The sequence below is a fragment of the Chiloscyllium punctatum genome, chromosome 6 (assembly GCF_047496795.1).
Source record: "Chiloscyllium punctatum isolate Juve2018m chromosome 6, sChiPun1.3, whole genome shotgun sequence".
Taxonomy (NCBI): domain Eukaryota; kingdom Metazoa; phylum Chordata; class Chondrichthyes; order Orectolobiformes; family Hemiscylliidae; genus Chiloscyllium; species Chiloscyllium punctatum.
In genome coordinates, this window is record NC_092744.1 from 33,678,659 (window position 1) to 33,701,669 (window position 23,011).

At 38.3% G+C, this 23,011-nt stretch overlaps 1 protein-coding gene across 1 annotated transcript in view; it reads right to left on the reverse strand.

Annotated features, from left to right (window-relative positions):
• Positions 1-1,296: 1,296 nt before the first annotated feature.
• The window catches only part of LOC140478649 (uncharacterized), a gene marked incomplete at its 5' end in the record, with an annotated part of 83,185 nt that continues 61,470 nt past the window's right edge, over positions 1,297-23,011 (reverse strand). Inside the window, 7 exons of the mRNA XM_072571864.1 lie at positions 1,297-1,481; positions 2,842-2,967; positions 7,146-7,271; positions 8,632-8,757; positions 10,118-10,243; positions 14,422-14,547; positions 15,908-16,033. Of these exons, the coding sequence (XP_072427965.1) occupies positions 1,297-1,481; positions 2,842-2,967; positions 7,146-7,271; positions 8,632-8,757; positions 10,118-10,243; positions 14,422-14,547; positions 15,908-16,033 (941 nt within the window). The remainder of the gene's footprint in view (positions 1,482-2,841; positions 2,968-7,145; positions 7,272-8,631; positions 8,758-10,117; positions 10,244-14,421; positions 14,548-15,907; positions 16,034-23,011) is intronic.

The following is a 23,011-nucleotide window of genomic DNA, read 5'->3' on the forward strand; positions in this document are numbered from 1 at the left end:
CAACAAAGTACAATTTTTGATCACTGACTTTGTTTGACATTGGACAGTGCCCTAGAAATTTACAACCCATGGTCTCATTAGTTTCTCAGTTTTCTGTCATGTTATCATCTTCTGAGAACTAACAACAATACATTTTATGATTTCTCTAAATGAAGTATAATCCCTGGTTCTTCAAGCTTGACCCAGAATTTTAGAGAAAGTAGTCATGATTAGACATGTACACCTGCGTATACCTCCTATCGTTGCTCACAAATATATCACTTGGCCACGTGGGGCCATGCGATTGTATCAGTGGCATGACATTTCATTTTCTACACTCCCCCCTCATAATTACAAGCTTCTAACTACAATTTCTGCAAAACAATGACATTGGTTAATGGTGAGTTCATGGGCACAAAATGCACAGCGTTTTGTTCCAATTCGATAATCTGTGAAACCATCACCCACTGATGAATTCTTTCAACATGCCCCACGACTGACTCTGAAGGTGGACAAACTCAACTGCACAGCGACAGGGTTTAAGTTTGAACCTCCTTTTTATTTCATTCAGGTGGAGCTCAAAAGACTTATTTTCAACCAATCTTCATTGACAGAGCGTTGGTGTGTCCTGCATTGCTTGAAATTCCAAAATAATCAGTTGACGATTGAACGTGCAATTAAATATTTCTCACATCACAAATGGAATTCTGCGCTGCCGGTGTGGAATTCATTTTGACAACTAGGGATATGAAGCACCCATTTGTGTTGTTGAAGATTTCATTGCAAATTTATGTGATTTTTGAACATTCATCCATGTCCAAGGAAACCTTTCCGACACTTCCTCCCTTTGCTTCATCGCTATCAGACCAGTCTTGCCAATCTACTACGCATGCTGACTGCACAGCCAGTGCAATCAGTTTTGTTAATATTCACTCTAAACTGGCAACAATGGATTACAAAGAAATTCTATGAATTGTGAAATATGTTTTCTGTGCTGTGAGAAAGAAACTTCTTGAAAGTACACGTAATCTTGGTTATTCTGTTCTCATGAAGGGACATTTCTCACCAAGTTAAATAATATTTGATGAGCATTAACAGCATGCCAACAGAGAACAAATCAGACTTATGAGCAAAAATGGAGAAGTCCTCAGAATGTATAAGAATACATTGTTTCAACACACTTGGTGCCATCATTCTGGCATCAACCTGTCTGCAAAGCGCATAAGTGTACAGCATTATAACAAGACACTGATTATCTTGGAAGTCAGAAGCTCACAGATCGCAATCGAAAATATTTGATGGCCATTTCACAAAGTGCTAATCTTGAATCATTAATAGCGTAATATGCATGTAATATTTGGCTAAAAATATCCTACCATCACAACGTGAAGTGTTTGTTGCGTTGATGCTGTACCCAGTAAGGCAGCTGCACGTGAAGCTTCCAATTGCATTAGTGCAGACTTGTTCACAATTCGATGTGTTGGTCGCGCATTCATTTATATCTACAGAAAAAAAATCAATTTTTGATTCCTGTCTTTGCTTGACATTAAACAGTGCCTTTGAAATATACCTCACATGATCTCATCAGTTTCTCAGGACTCTGTTATGTAAGTATCTTCTGTAAACTGACGACAATACATTTTACGATTTCTCTAAATGAAGTATAATCCCTGGTCCTTCAAGCTTGACCCAGAAGTTTAGAGAAAGTAGCCATGATTAGACATGTACACCTGCGAATACATACTATCATTGCTCACAAATATATCACATGGCCATGTGGGGCCATGCGATTGTATCAGTGGCATGACATTTCTTTTTCTACACTCCCCCCTCATATTTACAAGGTTCTAACTACAATTTCTGCAAAACAATGACATTGGTTAATGGCGAGTTCATGGGCACAAAATGCACAGCGTTTTGTTCCAATTCGATAATCTGTGAAACCATCACCCACTGATGAATTCTTTCAACATGCCCCACGACTGACTCTGAATGTAGACAAACTCAACTGCACAGCGACAGGGTTTAAGTTTGAACCTCCTTCTTATTTCATTCAGGTGGAGCTCAAAAGACTTATTTTCAACCAATCTTCATTGACAGAGCGTTGGTGTGTCCTGCATTGCTTGAAATTCCAAAATCATCAGTTGACAATTGAACATGCAATTAAATATTTCTCACATCACAAATGGAATTCTGCGCTGCCGGTGTGGAATTCATTTTGACAGCTCGGGGTATGAAGCACCCATTTGTGTTGTTGAAGATTTCATTGCAAATTTATTTGATTTTTGAACATTCATCCATGTCCAAGGAAACCTTTACGACACTTCCTCCCTTTGCTCCATCGCTATGAGACCAGTCTTGCCAATCTACTACTCATACTGACTGCGCAGCCAGTGCAATCGGTTTGGTTAATATTCACTCTAAACTGGCAACAATGGATTACAAAGAAATTCTATGAATTGTGAAAAATGTTTTCTGTGCTATGAGAAAGAATCTTCTTGAAAGTACACGTAATCTTGGTTATTCTGTTCTCATGAAGGGACATTTCTCACCAAGTTAAGTAATATGTGATGAGCATTAACAGCATGCCAACAGAGAACAAATCAGACTTATGAGCAAAAATGGAGAAGTCCTCAGAATGTATAAGAATACATTGTTTCAACACACTTGGTGCCATCATTCTGGCATCAACCTGTCTGCAAAGCACATAAGTGTTCAGCATTATAACAAGACACTGATTATCTTGGAAGTCATAAGCTCACAGATCGCATTCAAAACTATTTGATGTCCATTTCACAAAGTGCTAATCTTAAACCGGTAATAGCATAATATGCATGTAATATTTGGATAAAAATATCCTACCATCACAACGTGAAGTGTTTGTTGCGTTGATTCTGTACCCAGGAAGGCAGCTGCATGTGAAGCTTCCAATTGTATTAGTGCAGACTTGTTCACAATTCGATGTGTTGGTCGCGCATTCATTTATATCTACAGAAGAAAAATCAATTTTTGATTCCTGTCTTTGCTTGACATTAGACAGTGCCTTTGAAATATACCTCACATGATCTCATCAGTTTCTCAGGACTCTGTAATGTAAATATCTTCTGTAAACTGACGACAATACATTTTACGATTTCTCTAAATGAAGTATAATCCCTGGTTCTTCAAGCTTGACCCAGAATTTTAGAGAAAGTAGCCATGATTAGACATGTACATCTGCGTATACCTACTATCGTTGCTCATAAATATATCACATGGTCATGTGGGGCCATGCGATTGTATCTGTGGCATGACATTTAATTTTCTACACTTCACCTTCATACTTACAAGGCTCTAACTATAATTTCTGCTCGACAAAAGATTGATGAATTGCGCGTTCATGGGCACAAAATGCATAGCTTTTTGTTCCAATTCGATAATCTGTGAAACCATCACCCACTGATGAATTCTATCAACATGCTCCACAACTGACTCTGATTCATAATCATCAATGGATGAGTAAACGTTAAATATTTCTAGCATCACAAATGGAAGTCTGTGCTGCAGGTGTGCAATTCATTTTGACAACTAGGGACACGAAGCACCCATTTGTGTTGTTGAAGATTTCATTGCAAATTTATGTGGTTTTTGAACATTCATCGATGTCTAAGGAAACCTTTCTGATGCTTCCTCCCTTTGCTCCCTTGCTATGAGACCAGTCTTGCCAATCTACTACTCATGCTGACTGCGCAGACAGTGCAATCTGTTTTGTTAATATCCACTCTAAACTGGCAATAATAGATTTCAAAGACATTCTATGAATTGTGAAATTTGTTTTCCTATGCTGTGAGAAAGAAACTTCTTGAACGTAAACATGAATTTGGTTATTCTGTCCTCATGAAGGAACATTCCTCACCAAGTTAAGTAATATGTGATGAGCATTAACAGCATGCCAATAAAGACCAAAGCACAATTGTGAGCATTAATAGAGAAGTCCTCAGAATGTATAAGAATAAGTTGTTTCAAAGCACTTTGTGCCATCATACTGCAATCAACCTGCCTACAAAGCACCAAAGTGTGCAGCATTGGAACAAACCACTGATTATCTTGTTTGTCATTAGCTCACAGCTCACAATCGAAACTGCTTGAGGTACATTCCCCAAAGTGATAGTCTTAAATCATTAACAGCATGATATGTATGTAATATTTGGATAACAATGACCTACCATCACAACGTGAAGTGTTTGTTGCATTGATGCTGTACCAAGGAAGGCAGCTGCATGTGAAGCTTCCAATTGTATTATGGCAGACTTGTTCACAATTCGATGTGTTGGTTGCACATTCATCTATATCTACACAAAAAAGTCCAATTTTTGATCACTGACTTTGTTTGACATTGGACAGTGCCCTAGAAATTTACATCCCATGGTCTCATTAGTTTCTCAGTTTTCTGTCTTCTGAGAACTAACAACAATACATTTTATGATTTTTCTAAATGAAGTATAATCCCTGGTTCTTCAAGCTTGACCCAGAATTTTAGAGAAAGTAGCCATGATTAGACATATACACCTGCTTATACCTAGTATCGTTGCTCACAAATATATCACTTGGCCACGTGGGGCCATGCGATTGTATCAGTGGCATGACATTTCATTTTCTACACTCCCCTCTCATAATTACAAGGTTCTAACTACAATTCCTGCAAAACAATGACATTGGTTAATGGCGAGTTCATGGGCACAAAATGCACAATGTTTTGTTCCAATTCGATAATCTGTGAAACCATCACCCACTGATGAATTCTTTCAACATGCCCCACGACTGACTCTGAAGGTGGACAAACTCAACTGCACAGCGACAGGGTTTAAGTTTGAACCTCCTTTTTATTTCATTCAGGTGGACCTCAAAAGACTTATTTTCAACCAATCTTCATTGACAGAGCGTTGGTGTGTCCTGCATTGCTTGAAATTCCAAAATCATCAGTTGACGAGTTAACGTGCAATTAAATATTTCTCACATCACAAATGGAATTGTGCGCTGCCGGTGTGGAATTCATTTTGACAACTAGGTGTATGAAGCACCCATTTGTGTTGTTGAAGATTTCATTGCAAATTTATGTGATTTTTGAACATTCATCCATGTGCAAGGAAACCTTTCCGACACTTCCTCCCTTCGCTCCATCGCTACGAGACCAGTCTTGCCAATCTACTACTCATGCTGACTGCACAGCCACTGCAATCGGTTTTGTTAATATTCACTCTAAACAGGCAACAATGGATTTCAAAGAAATTCTATGAATTGTGAAATATGTTTTCTGTGCTGTGAGAAAGAAACTTCTTGAAAGTACACGTAATCTTGTTTATTCAGTCCTCATGAAGGGAGATTTCTCACCAAGTTAAGTAATATGTGATGAGCATTAACAGCATGCCAACAGAGAACAAATCAGACTTATGAGCAAAAATGGAGAAGTCCTTAGAATGTATAAGAATACATTGTTTCAACACACTTGGTGCCATCATTCTGGCATCAACCTGTCTGCAAAGCGCATAAGTGTACAGCATTATAACAAGACACTGAATATCTTGGAAGTCAGAAGCTCACAGCTCACAAATGAAACTGTTTGATGTACATTCCGCAAAGTGGTAATCTTCAATCATTAACAGCGTGATATGCATGTAATATTTGGATAAAAATGTCCTACCAACACAACGTGAAGTGTTTGTTGCGTTGATGCTGTACCCAGGAAGGCAGCTGCATGTGAAGCTTCCAATTGTATTATGGCAGACTTGTTCACAATTCGATGTGTTGGTTGCACATTCATCTATATCTACACAACAAAGTACAATTTTTGATCACTGACTTTGTTTGACATTGGACAGTGCCCTAGAAATTTACAACCCATGGTCTCATTAGTTTCTCAGTTTTCTGTCATGTTATCATCTTCTGAGAACTAACAACAATACATTTTATGATTTCTCTAAATGAAGTATAATCCCTGGTTCTTCAAGCTTGACCCAGAATTTTAGAGAAAGTAGTCATGATTAGACATGTACACCTGCGTATACCTCCTATCGTTGCTCACAAATATATCACTTGGCCACGTGGGGCCATGCGATTGTATCAGTGGCATGACATTTCATTTTCTACACTCCCCCCTCATAATTACAAGCTTCTAACTACAATTTCTGCAAAACAATGACATTGGTTAATGGTGAGTTCATGGGCACAAAATGCACAGCGTTTTGTTCCAATTCGATAATCTGTGAAACCATCACCCACTGATGAATTCTTTCAACATGCCCCACGACTGACTCTGAAGGTGGACAAACTCAACTGCACAGCGACAGGGTTTAAGTTTGAACCTCCTTTTTATTTCATTCAGGTGGAGCTCAAAAGACTTATTTTCAACCAATCTTCATTGACAGAGCGTTGGTGTGTCCTGCATTGCTTGAAATTCCAAAATAATCAGTTGACGATTGAACGTGCAATTAAATATTTCTCACATCACAAATGGAATTCTGCGCTGCCGGTGTGGAATTCATTTTGACAACTAGGGATATGAAGCACCCATTTGTGTTGTTGAAGATTTCATTGCAAATTTATGTGATTTTTGAACATTCATCCATGGCCAAGGAAACCTTTCCGACACTTCCTCCCTTTGCTTCATCGCTATCAGACCAGTCTTGCCAATCTACTACGCATGCTGACTGCACAGCCAGTGCAATCAGTTTTGTTAATATTCACTCTAAACTGGCAACAATGGATTGCAAAGAAATTCTATGAATTGTGAAATATGTTTTCTGTGCTGTGAGAAAGAAACTTCTTGAAAGTACACGTAATCTTGGTTATTCTGTTCTCATGAAGGGACATTTCTCACCAAGTTAAATAATATTTGATGAGCATTAACAGCATGCCAACAGAGAACAAATCAGACTTATGAGCAAAAATGGAGAAGTCCTTAGAAGGTATAAGAATACATTGTTTCAACACACTTGGTGCCATCATTCTGGCATCAACCTGTCTGCAAAGCGCATAAGTGTACAGCATTATAACAAGACACTGATTATCTTGGAAGTCAGAAGCTCACAGATCGCAATCGAAAATATTTGATGGCCATTTCACAAAGTGCTAATCTTAAATCATTAATAGCGTAATATGCATGTAATATTTGGCTAAAAATATCCTACCATCACAACGTGAAGTGTTTGTTGCGTTGATGCTGTACCCAGTAAGGCAGCTGCACGTGAATTTTCCAATTGTATTAGTGCAGACTTGTTCACAATTCGATGTGTTGGTCGCGCATTCATTTATATCTACAGAAAAAAAATCAATTTTTGATTCCTGTCTTTGCTTGACATTAGACAGTGCCTTTGAAATATACCTCACATGATCTCATCAGTTTCTCAGGACTCTGTTATGTAAGTATCTTCTGTAAACTGACGACAATACATTTTACGATTTCTCTAAATGAAGTATAATCCCTGGTCATTCAAGCTTGACCCAGAAGTTTATAGAAAGTAGCCATGATTAGACATGTACACCTGCGAATACATACTATCATTGCTCACAAATATATCACATGGCCATGTGGGGCCATGCGATTGTATCAGTGGCATGACATTTCTTTTTCTACACTCCCCCCTCATATTTACAAGGTTCTAACTACAATTTCTGCAAAACAATGACATTGGTTAATGGCGAGTTCATGGGCACAAAATGCACAGCGTTTTGTTCCAATTCGATAATCTGTGAAACCATCACCCACTGATGAATTCTTTCAACATGCCCCACGACTGACTCTGAATGTAGACAAACTCAACTGCACAGCGACAGGGTTTAAGTTTGAACCTCCTTCTTATTTCATTCAGGTGGAGCTCAAAAGACTTATTTTCAACCAATCTTCATTGACAGAGCGTTGGTGTGTCCTGCATTGCTTGAAATTCCAAAATCATCAGTTGACAATTGAACATGCAATTAAATATTTCTCACATCACAAATGGAATTCTGCGCTGCCGGTGTGGAATTCATTTTGACAGCTCGGCGTATGAAGCACCCATTTGTGTTGTTGAAGATTTCATTGCAAATTTATGTGATTTTTGAACATTCATCCATGTCCAAGGAAACCTTTACGACACTTCCTCCCTTTGCTCCATCGCTATGAGACCAGTCTTGCCAATCTACTACTCATACTGACTGCGCAGCCAGTGCAATCGGTTTGGTTAATATTCACTCTAAACTGGCAACAATGGATTACAAAGAAATTCTATGAATTGTGAAAAATGTTTTCTGTGCTATGAGAAAGAATCTTCTTGAAAGTACACGTAATCTTGGTTATTCTGTTCTCATGAAGGGACATTTCTCACCAAGTTAAGTAATATGTGATGAGCATTAACAGCATGCCAACAGAGAACAAATCAGACTTATGAGCAAAAATGGAGAAGTCCTCAGAATGTATAAGAATACATTGTTTCAACACACTTGGTGCCATCATTCTGGCATCAACCTGTCTGCAAAGCGCATAAGTGTACAGCATTATAACAAGACACTGATTATCTTGGAAGTCAGAAGCTCACAGATCGCAATCGAAAATATTTGATGGCCATTTCACAAAGTGCTAATCTTAAATCATTAATAGCGTAATATGCATGTAATATTTGGCTAAAAATATCCTACCATCACAACGTGAAGTGTTTGTTGCGTTGATGCTGTACCCAGTAAGGCAGCTGCACGTGAAGCTTCCAATTGCATTAGTGCAGACTTGTTCACAATTCGATGTGTTGGTCGCGCATTCATTTATATCTACAGAAAAAAAATCAATTTTTGATTCCTGTCTTTGCTTGACATTAAACAGTGCCTTTGAAATATACCTCACATGATCTCATCAGTTTCTCAGGACTCTGTTATGTAAGTATCTTCTGTAAACTGACGACAATACATTTTACGATTTCTCTAAATGAAGTATAATCCCTGGTCCTTCAAGCTTGACCCAGAAGTTTAGAGAAAGTAGCCATGATTAGACATGTACACCTGCGAATACATACTATCATTGCTCACAAATATATCACATGGCCATGTGGGGCCATGCGATTGTATCAGTGGCATGACATTTCTTTTTCTACACTCCCCCCTCATATTTACAAGGTTCTAACTACAATTTCTGCAAAACAATGACATTGGTTAATGGCGAGTTCATGGGCACAAAATGCACAGCGTTTTGTTCCAATTCGATAATCTGTGAAACCATCACCCACTGATGAATTCTTTCAACATGCCCCACGACTGACTCTGAATGTAGACAAACTCAACTGCACAGCGACAGGGTTTAAGTTTGAACCTCCTTCTTATTTCATTCAGGTGGAGCTCAAAAGACTTATTTTCAACCAATCTTCATTGACAGAGCGTTGGTGTGTCCTGCATTGCTTGAAATTCCAAAATCATCAGTTGACAATTGAACATGCAATTAAATATTTCTCACATCACAAATGGAATTCTGCGCTGCCGGTGTGGAATTCATTTTGACAGCTCGGGGTATGAAGCACCCATTTGTGTTGTTGAAGATTTCATTGCAAATTTATTTGATTTTTGAACATTCATCCATGTCCAAGGAAACCTTTACGACACTTCCTCCCTTTGCTCCATCGCTATGAGACCAGTCTTGCCAATCTACTACTCATACTGACTGCGCAGCCAGTGCAATCGGTTTGGTTAATATTCACTCTAAACTGGCAACAATGGATTACAAAGAAATTCTATGAATTGTGAAAAATGTTTTCTGTGCTATGAGAAAGAATCTTCTTGAAAGTACACATAATCTTGGTTATTCTGTTCTCATGAAGGGACATTTCTCACCAAGTTAAGTAATATGTGATGAGCATTAACAGCATGCCAACAGAGAACAAATCAGACTTATGAGCAAAAATGGAGAAGTCCTCAGAATGTATAAGAATACATTGTTTCAACACACTTGGTGCCATCATTCTGGCATCAACCTGTCTGCAAAGCACATAAGTGTTCAGCATTATAACAAGACACTGATTATCTTGGAAGTCATAAGCTCACAGATCGCATTCAAAACTATTTGATGTCCATTTCACAAAGTGCTAATCTTAAACCGGTAATAGCATAATATGCATGTAATATTTGGATAAAAATATCCTACCATCACAACGTGAAGTGTTTGTTGCGTTGATTCTGTACCCAGGAAGGCAGCTGCATGTGAAGCTTCCAATTGTATTAGTGCAGACTTGTTCACAATTCGATGTGTTGGTCGCGCATTCATTTATATCTACAGAAGAAAAATCAATTTTTGATTCCTGTCTTTGCTTGACATTAGACAGTGCCTTTGAAATATACCTCACATGATCTCATCAGTTTCTCAGGACTCTGTAATGTAAATATCTTCTGTAAACTGACGACAATACATTTTACGATTTCTCTAAATGAAGTATAATCCCTGGTTCTTCAAGCTTGACCCAGAATTTTAGAGAAAGTAGCCATGATTAGACATGTACATCTGCGTATACCTACTATCGTTGCTCATAAATATATCACATGGTCATGTGGGGCCATGCGATTGTATCTGTGGCATGACATTTAATTTTCTACACTTCACCTTCATACTTACAAGGCTCTAACTATAATTTCTGCTCGACAAAAGATTGATGAATTGCGCGTTCATGGGCACAAAATGCATAGCTTTTTGTTCCAATTCGATAATCTGTGAAACCATCACCCACTGATGAATTCTATCAACATGCTCCACAACTGACTCTGATTCATAATCATCAATGGATGAGTAAACGTTAAATATTTCTAGCATCACAAATGGAAGTCTGTGCTGCAGGTGTGCAATTCATTTTGACAACTAGGGACACGAAGCACCCATTTGTGTTGTTGAAGATTTCATTGCAAATTTATGTGGTTTTTGAACATTCATCGATGTCTAAGGAAACCTTTCTGATGCTTCCTCCCTTTGCTCTCTTGCTATCAGACCAGTCTTGCCAATCTACTACTCATGCTGACTGCGCAGACAGTGCAATCTGTTTTGTTAATATCCACTCTAAACTGGCAACAATAGATTTCAAAGACATTCTATGAATTGTGAAATTTGTTTTCCTATGCTGTGAGAAAGAAACTTCTTGAACGTAAACATGAATTTGGTTATTCTGTCCTCATGAAGGAACATTCCTCACCAAGTTAAGTAATATGTGATGAGCATTAACAGCATGCCAATAAAGACCAAAGCACAATTGTGAGCATTAATAGAGAAGTCCTCAGAATGTATAAGAATAAGTTGTTTCAAAGCACTTTGTGCCATCATACTGCAATCAACCTGCCTACAAAGCACCAAAGTGTGCAGCATTGGAACAAACCACTGATTATCTTGTTTGTCATTAGCTCACAGCTCACAATCGAAACTGCTTGAGGTACATTCCCCAAAGTGATAGTCTTAAATCATTAACAGCATGATATGTATGTAATATTTGGATAACAATGACCTACCATCACAACGTGAAGTGTTTGTTGCATTGATGCTGTACCCAGGAAGGCAGCTGCATGTGAAGCTTCCAATTGTATTATGGCAGACTTGTTCACAATTCGATGTGTTGGTTGCACATTCATCTATATCTACACAAAAAAGTACAATTTTTGATCACTGACTTTGTTTGACATTGGACAGTGCCCTAGAAATTTACAACCCATGGTCTCATTAGTTTCTCAGTTTTCAGTCTTCTGAGAACTAACAACAATACATTTTATGATTTTTCTAAATGAAGTATAATCCCTGGTTCTTCAAGCTTGACCCAGAATTTTAGAGAAAGTAGCCATGATTAGACATATACACCTGCGTATACCTAGTATTGTTGCTCACAAATATATCACTTGGCCACGTGGGGCCATGCGATTGTATCAGTGGCATGACATTTCATTTTCTACACTCCCCTCTCATAATTACAAGGTTCTAACTACAATTCCTGCAAAACAATGACATTGGTTAATGGCGAGTTCATGGGCACAAAATGCACAATGTTTTGTTCCAATTCGATAATCTGTGAAACCATCACCCACTGATGAATTCTTTCAACATGCCCCACGACTGACTCTGAAGGTGGACAAACTCAACTGCACAGCGACAGGGTTTAAGTTTGAACCTCCTTTTTATTTCATTCAGGTGGACCTCAAAAGACTTATTTTCAACCAATCTTCATTGACAGAGCGTTGGTGTGTCCTGCATTGCTTGAAATTCCAAAATCATCAGTTGACGAGTTAACGTGCAATTAAATATTTCTCACATCACAAATGGAATTGTGCGCTGCCGGTGTGGAATTCATTTTGACAACTAGGTGTATGAAGCACCCATTTGTGTTGTTGAAGATTTCATTGCAAATTTATGTGATTTTTGAACATTCATCCATGTCCAAGGAAACCTTTCCGACACTTCCTCCCTTCGCTCCATCGCTACGAGACCAGTCTTGCCAATCTACTACTCATGCTGACTGCACAGCCACTGCAATCGGTTTTGTTAATATTCACTCTAAACAGGCAACAATGGATTTCAAAGAAATTCTATGAATTGTGAAATATGTTTTCTGTGCTGTGAGAAAGAAACTTCTTGAAAGTACACGTAATCTTGTTTATTCAGTCCTCATGAAGGGAGATTTCTCACCAAGTTAAGTAATATGTGATGAGCATTAACAGCATGCCAACAGAGAACAAATCAGACTTATGAGCAAAAATGGAGAAGTCCTTAGAATGTATAAGAATACATTGTTTCAACACACTTGGTGCCATCATTCTGGCATCAACCTGTCTGCAAAGCGCATAAGTGTACAGCATTATAACAAGACACTGAATATCTTGGAAGTCAGAAGCTCACAGCTCACAAATGAAACTGTTTGATGTACATTCCGCAAAGTGGTAATCTTAAACCATTAATAGCGTGATATGCATGTAATATTTGAATAAAAATGTCCTAGCAACACAACGTGAAGTGTTTGTTGCGTTGATGCTGTACCCAGGAAGGCAGCTGCATGTGAAGCTTCCAATTGTATTATGGCAGACTTGTTCACAATTCGATGTGTTGGTTGCACATTCATCTATATCTACACAAAAAAGTACAATTTTTGATTACTGACTTTGTTTGACATTGGACAGTGCCCTAGAAATTTACAACCCATGGTCTCATTAGTTTCTCAGTTTTCTGTCATGTTATCATCTTCTGAGAACTAACAACAATACATTTTATGATTTCTCTAAATGAAGTATAATCCCTGGTTCTTCAAGCTTGACCCAGAATTTTAGAGAAAGTAGTCATGATTAGACATGTACACCTGCGTATACCTCCTATCGTTGCTCACAAATATATCACTTGGCCACGTGGGGCCATGCGATTGTATCAGTGGCATGACATTTCATTTTCTACACTCCCCCCTCATAATTACAAGCTTCTAACTACAATTTCTGCAAAACAATGACATTGGTTAATGGTGAGTTCATGGGCACAAAATGCACAGCGTTTTGTTCCAATTCGATAATCTGTGAAACCATCACCCACTGATGAATTCTTTCAACATGCCCCACGACTGACTCTGAAGGTGGACAAACTCAACTGCACAGCGACAGGGTTTAAGTTTGAACCTCCTTTTTATTTCATTCAGGTGGAGCTCAAAAGACTTATTTTCAACCAATCTTCATTGACAGAGCGTTGGTGTGTCCTGCATTGCTTGAAATTCCAAAATAATCAGTTGACGATTGAACGTGCAATTAAATATTTCTCACATCACAAATGGAATTCTGCGCTGCCGGTGTGGAATTCATTTTGACAACTAGGGATATGAAGCACCCATTTGTGTTGTTGAAGATTTCATTGCAAATTTATGTGATTTTTGAACATTCATCCATGGCCAAGGAAACCTTTCCGACACTTCCTCCCTTTGCTTCATCGCTATCAGACCAGTCTTGCCAATCTACTACGCATGCTGACTGCACAGCCAGTGCAATCAGTTTTGTTAATATTCACTCTAAACTGGCAACAATGGATTGCAAAGAAATTCTATGAATTGTGAAATATGTTTTCTGTGCTGTGAGAAAGAAACTTCTTAAAAGTACACGTAATCTTGGTTATTCTGTTCTCATGAAGGGACATTTCTCACCAAGTTAAATAATATTTGATGAGCATTAACAGCATGCCAACAGAGAACAAATCAGACTTATGAGCAAAAATGGAGAAGTCCTTAGAAGGTATAAGAATACATTGTTTCAACACACTTGGTGCCATCATTCTGGCATCAACCTGTCTGCAAAGCGCATAAGTGTACAGCATTATAACAAGACACTGATTATCTTGGAAGTCAGAAGCTCACAGATCGCAATCGAAAATATTTGATGGCCATTTCACAAAGTGCTAATCTTAAATCATTAATAGCGTAATATGCATGTAATATTTGGCTAAAAATATCCTACCATCACAACGTGAAGTGTTTGTTGCGTTGATGCTGTACCCAGTAAGGCAGCTGCACGTGAATTTTCCAATTGTATTAGTGCAGACTTGTTCACAATTCGATGTGTTGGTCGCGCATTCATTTATATCTACAGAAAAAAAATCAATTTTTGATTCCTGTCTTTGCTTGACATTAGACAGTGCCTTTGAAATATACCTCACATGATCTCATCAGTTTCTCAGGACTCTGTTATGAAAGTATCTTCTGTAAACTGACGACAATACATTTTACGATTTCTCTAAATGAAGTATAATCCCTGGTCCTTCAAGCTTGACCCAGAAGTTTAGAGAAAGTAGCCATGATTAGACATGTACACCTGCGAATACATACTACCATTGCTCACAAATATATCACATGGCCATGTGGGGCCATGCGATTGTATCAGTGGCATGACATTTCTTTTTCTACACTCCCCCCTCATATTTACAAGGTTCTAACTACAATTTCTGCAAAACAATGACATTGGTTAATGGCGAGTTCATGGGCACAAAATGCACAGCGTTTTGTTCCAATTCGATAATCTGTGAAACCATCACCCACTGATGAATTCTTTCAACATGCCCCACGACTGACTCTGAATGTAGACAAACTCAACTGCACAGCGACAGGGTTTAAGTTTGAACCTCCTTCTTATTTCATTCAGGTGGAGCTCAAAAGACTTATTTTCAACCAATCTTCATTGACAGAGCGTTGGTGTGTCCTGCATTGCTTGAAATTCCAAAATCATCAGTTGACAATTGAACATGCAATTAAATATTTCTCACATCACAAATGGAATTCTGCGCTGCCGGTGTGGAATTCATTTTGACAGCTCGGGGTATGAAGCACCCATTTGTGTTGTTGAAGATTTCATTGCAAATTTATTTGATTTTTGAACATTCATCCATGTCCAAGGAAACCTTTACGACACTTCCTCCCTTTGCTCCATCGCTATGAGACCAGTCTTGCCAATCTACTACTCATACTGACTGCGTAGCCAGTGCAATCGGTTTGGTTAATATTCACTCTAAACTGGCAACAATAGATTACAAAGAAATTCTATGAATTGTGAAAAATGTTTTCTGTGCTATGAGAAAGAATCTTCTTGAAAGTACACGTAATCTTGGTTATTCTGTTCTCATGAAGGGACATTTCTCACCAAGTTAAGTAATATGTGATGAGCATTAACAGCATGCCAACAGAGAACAAATCAGACTTATGAGCAAAAATGGAGAAGTCCTCAGAATGTATAAGAATACATTGTTTCAACACACTTGGTGCCATCATTCTGGCATCAACCTGTCTGCAAAGCGCATAAGTGTACAGCATTATAACAAGACACTGATTATCTTGGAAGTCATAAGCTCACAGATCGCATTCAAAACTATTTGATGTCCATTTCACAAAGTGCTAATCTTAAACCGGTAATAGCATAATATGCATGTAATATTTGGATAAAAATATCCTACCATCACAACGTGAAGTGTTTGTTGCGTTGATTCTGTACCCAGGAAGGCAGCTGCATGTGAAGCTTCCAATTGTATTAGTGCAGACTTGTTCACAATTCGATGTGTTGGTCGCGCATTCATTTATATCTACAGGAAAAAAATCAATTTTTGATTCCTGTCTTTGCTTGACATTAGACAGTGCCTTTGAAATATACCTCACATGATCTCATCAGTTTCTCAGGACTCTGTAATGTAAATATCTTCTGTAAACTGACGACAATACATTTTACGATTTCTCTAAATGAAGTATAATCCCTGGTTCTTCAAGCTTGACCCAGAATTTTAGAGAAAGTAGCCATGATTAGACATGTACATCTGCGTATACCTACTATCGTTGCTCATAAATATATCACATGGTCATGTGGGGCCATGCAATTGTATCTGTGGCATGACATTTAATTTTCTACACTTCACCTTCATACTTATAAGGCTCTAACTATAATTTCTGCTCGACAATAAGATTGATTAATTGCGAGTTCATGGGCACAAAATGCATAGCTTTTTGTTCCAATTCGATAACCTGTGAAACCATCACCCACTGATGAATTCTATCAACATGCTCCACAACTGACTCTGACTCATAATCATCAATGGATGAGTAAACGTTAAATATTTCTAGCATCACAAATGGAAGTCTGTGCTGCAGGTGTGCAATTCATTTTGACAACTAGGGACACGAAGCACCCATTTGTGTTGTTGAAGATTTCATTGCAAATTTATGTGGTTTTTGAACATTCATCGATGTCTAAGGAAACCTTTCTGATGCTTCCTCCCTTTGCTCTCTTGCTATCAGACCAGTCTTGCCAATCTACTACTCATGCTGACTGCGCAGACAGTGCAATCTGTTTTGTTAATATCCACTCTAAACTGGCAACAATAGATTTCAAAGACATTCTATGAATTGTGAAATTTGTTTTCCTATGCTGTGAGAAAGAAACTTCTTGAACATAAACATGAATTTGGTTATTCTGTCCTCATGAAGGAACATTCCTCACCATGTTAAGTAATATGTGATGAGCATTAACAGCATGCCAATAAAGACCAAAGCACAATTGTGAGCATTAATGGAGAAGTCCTCAGAATGTATAAGAATAAGTTGTTTCAAAGCACTTTGTGCCATCATACTGCAATCAACCTGCCTACAAAGCACCAAAGTGTGCAGCATTGGAACAAACCACTGATTATCTTGTTTGTCATTAGCTCACAGCTCACAATCGAAACTGCTTGAGGTACATTCCCCAAAATGATAGTCTTAAATCATTAACAGCATGATATGTATGTAATATTTGGATAACAATGACCTACCATCACAACGTGAAGTGTTTGTTGCGTTGATGCTGTACCCAGGAAGGCAGCTGCATGTGAAGCTTCCAATTGTATTATGGCAGACTTGTTCACAATTCGATGTGTTGGTTGCACATTCATCTATATCTACACAACAAAGTACAATTTTTGATTACTGACTTTGTTTGACATTGGACAGTGCCCTAGAAATTTACAACCCATAGTCTCATTAGTTTCTCAGTTTTCTGTCATGTTATCATCTTCTGAGAACTAACAACAATACATTTTATGATTTCTCTAAATGAAGTATAATCCCTGGTTCTTCAAGCTTGACCCAGAATTTTAGAGAAAGTAGTCATGATTAGACATGTACACCTGCGTATACCTCCTATCGTTGCTCACAAATATATCACTTGGCCACGTGGGGCCATGCGATTGTATCAGTGGCATGACATTTCATTTTCTACACTCCCCCCTCATAATTACAAGCTTCTAACTACAATTTCTGCAAAACAATGACATTGGTTAATGGTGAGTTCATGGGCACAAAATGCACAGCGTTTTGTTCCAATTCGATAATCTGTGAAACCATCACCCACTGATGAATTCTTTCAACATGCCCCACGACTGACTCTGAAGGTGGACAAACTCAACTGCACAGCGACAGGGTTTAAGTTTGAACCTCCTTTTTATTTCATTCAGGTGGAGCTCAAAAGACTTATTTTCAACCAATCTTCATTGACAGAGCGTTGGTGTGTCCTGCATTGCTTGAAATTCCAAAATCATCAGTTGACGGTTGAACGTGCAATTAAATATTTCTCACATCACAAATGGAATTCTGCGCTGCCGGTGTGGAATTCATTTTGACAACTAGGGATATGAAGCACCAATTTGTGTTGTTGAAGATTTCATTGCAAATTTATGTGATTTTTGAACATTCATCCATGTCCAAGGAAACCTTTCCGACACTTCCTCCCTTTGCTTCATCGCTATCAGACCAGTCTTGCCAATCTACTACGCATGCTGACTGCACAGCCAGTGCAATCAGTTTTGTTAATATTCACTCTAAACTGGCAACAATGGATTACAAAGAAATTCTATGAATTGTGAAATATGTTTTCTGTGCTGTGAGAAAGAAACTTCTTGAAAGTACACGTAATCTTGGTTATTCTGTTCTCATGAAGGGACATTTCTCACCAAGTTAAATAATATTTGATGAGCATTAACAGCATGCCAACAGAGAACAAATCAGACTTATGAGCAAAAATGGAGAAGTCCTTAGAAGGTATAAGAATACATTGTTTCAACACACTTGGTGCCATCATTCTGGCATCAACCTGTCTGCAAAGCGCATAAGTGTACAGCATTATAACAAGACACTGATTATCTTGGAAGTCAGAAGCTCACAGATCGCAATCGAAAATATTTGATGGCCATTTCACAAAGTGCTAATCTTAAATCATTAATAGCGTAATATGCATGTAATATTTGGCTAAAAATATCCTACCATCACAACGTGAAGTGTTTGTTGCGTTGATGCTGTACCCAGTAAGGCAGCTGCACGTGAAGCTTCCAATTGCATTAGTGCAGACTTGTTCACAATTCGATGTGTTGGTCGCGCATTCATTTATATCTACAGAAAAAAAATCAATTTTTGATTCCTGTCTTTGCTTGACATTGAACAGTGCCTTTGAAATATACCTCACATGATCTCATCAGTTTCTCAGGACTCTGTTATGTAAGTATCTTCTGTAAACTGACGACAATACATTTTACGATTTCTCTAAATGAAGTATAATCCCTGGTCCTTCAAGCTTGACCCAGAAGTTTAGAGAAAGTAGCCATGATTAGACATGTACACCTGCGAATACATACTATCATTGCTCACAAATATATCACATGGCCATGTGGGGCCATGCGATTGTATCAGTGGCATGACATTTCTTTTTCTACACTCCCCCCTCATATTTACAAGGTTCTAACTACAATTTCTGCAAAACAATGACATTGGTTAATGGCGAGTTCATGGGCACAAAATGCACAGCGTTTTGTTCCAATTCGATAATCTGTGAAACCATCACCCACTGATGAATTCTTTCAACATGCCCCACGACTGACTCTGAATGTAGACAAACTCAACTGCACAGCGACAGGGTTTAAGTTTGAACCTCCTTCTTATTTCATTCAGGTGGAGCTCAAAAGACTTATTTTCAACCAATCTTCATTGACAGAGCGTTGGTGTGTCCTGAATTGCTTGAAATTCCAAAATCATCAGTTGACAATTGAACATGCAATTAAATATTTCTCACATCACAAATGGAATTCTGCGCTGCCGGTGTGGAATTCATTTTGACAGCTCGGGGTATGAAGCACCCATTTGTGTTGTTGAAGATTTCATTGCAAATTTATTTGATTTTTGAACATTCATCCATGTCCAAGGAAACCTTTCCGACACTTCCTCCCTTCGCTCCATCGCTACGAGACCAGTCTTGCCAATCTACTACTCATGCTGACTGCACAGCCACTGCAATCGGTTTTGTTAATATTCACTCTAAACAGGCAACAATGGATTTCAAAGAAATTCTATGAATTGTGAAATATGTTTTCTGTGCTGTGAGAAAGAAACTTCTTGAAAGTACACGTAATCTTGTTTATTCAGTCCTCATGAAGGGAGATTTCTCACCAAGTTAAGTAATATGTGATGAGCATTAACAGCATGCCAACAGAGAACAAATCAGACTTATGAGCAAAAATGGAGAAGTCCTTAGAATGTATAAGAATACATTGTTTCAACACACTTGGTGCCATCATTCTGGCATCAACCTGTCTGCAAAGCGCATAAGTGTACAGCATTATAACAAGACACTGAATATCTTGGAAGTCAGAAGCTCACAGCTCACAAATGAAACTGTTTGATGTACATTCCGCAAAGTGGTAATCTTAAACCATTAATAGCGTGATATGCATGTAATATTTGAATAAAAATGTCCTAGCAACACAACGTGAAGTGTTTGTTGCGTTGATGCTGTACCCAGGAAGGCAGCTGCATGTGAAGCTTCCAATTGTATTATGGCAGACTTGTTCACAATTCGATGTGTTGGTTGCACATTCATCTATATCTACACAAAAAAGTCCAATTTTTGATTACTGACTTTGTTTGACATTGGACAGTGCCCTAGAAATTTACAACCCATGGTCTCATTAGTTTCTCAGTTTTCTGTCATGTTATCATCTTCTGAGAACTAACAACAATACATTTTATGATTTCTCTAAATGAAGTATAATCCCTGGTTCTTCAAGCTTGACCCAGAATTTTAGAGAAAGTAGTCATGATTAGACATGTACACCTGCGTATACCTCCTATCGTTGCTCACAAATATATCACTTGGCCACGTGGGGCCATGCGATTGTATCAGTGGCATGACATTTCGTTTTCTACACTCCCCTCTCATAATTACAAGGTTCTAACTACAATTCCTGCAAAACAATGACATTGGTTAATGGCGAGTTCATGGGCACAAAATGCACAATGTTTTGTTCCAATTCGATAATCTGTGAAACCATCACCCACTGATGAATTCTTTCAACATGCCCCACGACTGACTCTGAATGTAGACAAACTCAACTGCACAGCGACAGGGTTTAAGTTTGAACCTCCTTTTTATTTCATTCAGGTGGACCTCAAAAGACTTATTTTCAACCAATCTTCATTGACAGAGCGTTGGTGTGTCCTGCATTGCTTGAAATTCCAAAATCATCAGTTGACGAGTTAACGTGCAATTAAATATTTCTCACATCACAAATGGAATTGTGCGCTGCCGGTGTGGAATTCATTTTGACAACTAGGTGTATGAAGCACCCATTTGTGTTGTTGAAGATTTCATTGCAAATTTATGTGATTTTTGAACATTCATCCATGTCCAAGGAAACCTTTCCGACACTTCCTCCCTTCGCTCCATCGCTACGAGACCAGTCTTGCCAATCTACTACTCATGCTGACTGCACAGCCACTGCAATCGGTTTTGTTAATATTCACTCTAAACAGGCAACAATGGATTTCAAAGAAATTCTATGAATTGTGAAATATGTTTTCTGTGCTGTGAGAAAGAAACTTCTTGAAAGTACACGTAATCTTGTTTATTCAGTCCTCATGAAGGGAGATTTCTCACCAAGTTAAGTAATGTGTGATGAGCATTAACAGCATGCCAACAGAGAACAAATCAGACTTATGAGCAAAAATGGAGAAGTCCTTAGAATGTATAAGAATACATTGTTTCAACACACTTGGTGCCATCATTCCGGCATCAACCTGTCTGCAAAGCGCATAAGTGTACAGCATTATAACAAGACACTGAATATCTTGGAAGTCAGAAGCTCACAGCTCACAAATGAAACTGTTTGATGTACATTCCGCAAAGTGGTAATCTTCAATCATTAACAGCGTGATATGCATGTAATATTTGGATAAAAATGTCCTACCAACACAACGTGAAGTGTTTGTTGCGTTGATGCTGTACCCAGGAAGGCAGCTGCATGTGAAGCTTCCAATTGTATTATTGCAGACTTGTTCACAATTCGATGTGTTGGTTGCGCATTCATCTATATCTACACAAAAAAGTCCAATTTTTGATTACTGTCTTTGTTTGACATTAGACAGTGGCTTAGAAATTTTCGTCACATGATCTCATCAGTTTCTCACGACTCTGTTATGTAAATATCTTCTGTAAACTGACGACAATACTTTTATGATCTGTCTAAATGAAATATGAACTATGGTTCTGCAAGCTTGACTCAGAATGTTAGAGAAAGTAGCCATGATTGGAAATCAACAGCTGCATATCTCCATTACCTTTTCTCTCAAATATATCACATGACCATGTGATGCCATGCGACTGTATTAGTGGCATAACCTTTCACTTTCTGCACTCCGCCATCACACCTACAAGGCTCCGACTACAACTTCTGCTCAAAAATAGGATTGGTTAATGGTGGGTCGATGGGTACAAAATGTAAACCTTTTTTGGTCCAAGTTGATAATCTTTGAAACCATCACATACTGATGAATTCTTTCACCTTGTATACAGCTGACTGTGAACTTTGACAAACACAAATGCACAGCGAGAGGGTTTAAGGTTGAACCTCCTTCTTATTTCATTCAGATGAAAAGACTTCTTTTCAACCAATTTTCATAGACACAGTGTTGGTGTGTCCTGCATTGCTTGAAATTCCACAATCCTCAATGGATGAGTAAACGTGCAATTAAATATTTCTAGCATCACAAATGGAAGTCTGTGCTGTGGGTGTGGAATTCATTTTGACAATTAGGGGCATGAAGCATCCATTTGTGTTGATGAAGATTTCAGTGCGAATTTATGTGATTTTTGAACATTCATCGATGTCTAAGGAAACCTTTCCGATGCTTCCTCCCTTTGCTCCCTTGCTATGAGACCAGTCTTGCCAATCTACTACTCATGCTGACTGCACCGCCAGTGCAATCTCTTATGTTCATATCCACTCTAAACTGGCAACAATAGATTTCAAAGACATTCCATGAATTGTGAAATATGTTTTCTTCTGCTGGGCGAAAGAAACTTCTTGAACATACACATAAACGTGGTTATTCTGTCCTCATCAAGGGGCATTTCTCACCAAGTTTAGTAATATGTGATTAACAGTATGCCAATAAAGAACAAAGCACAATTATGAGCATTAATTGAGAAGTCCTCAGAATGTATAAGAATACATTGTTTCAACACACTTGGTGCCATCATTCTGGCATCA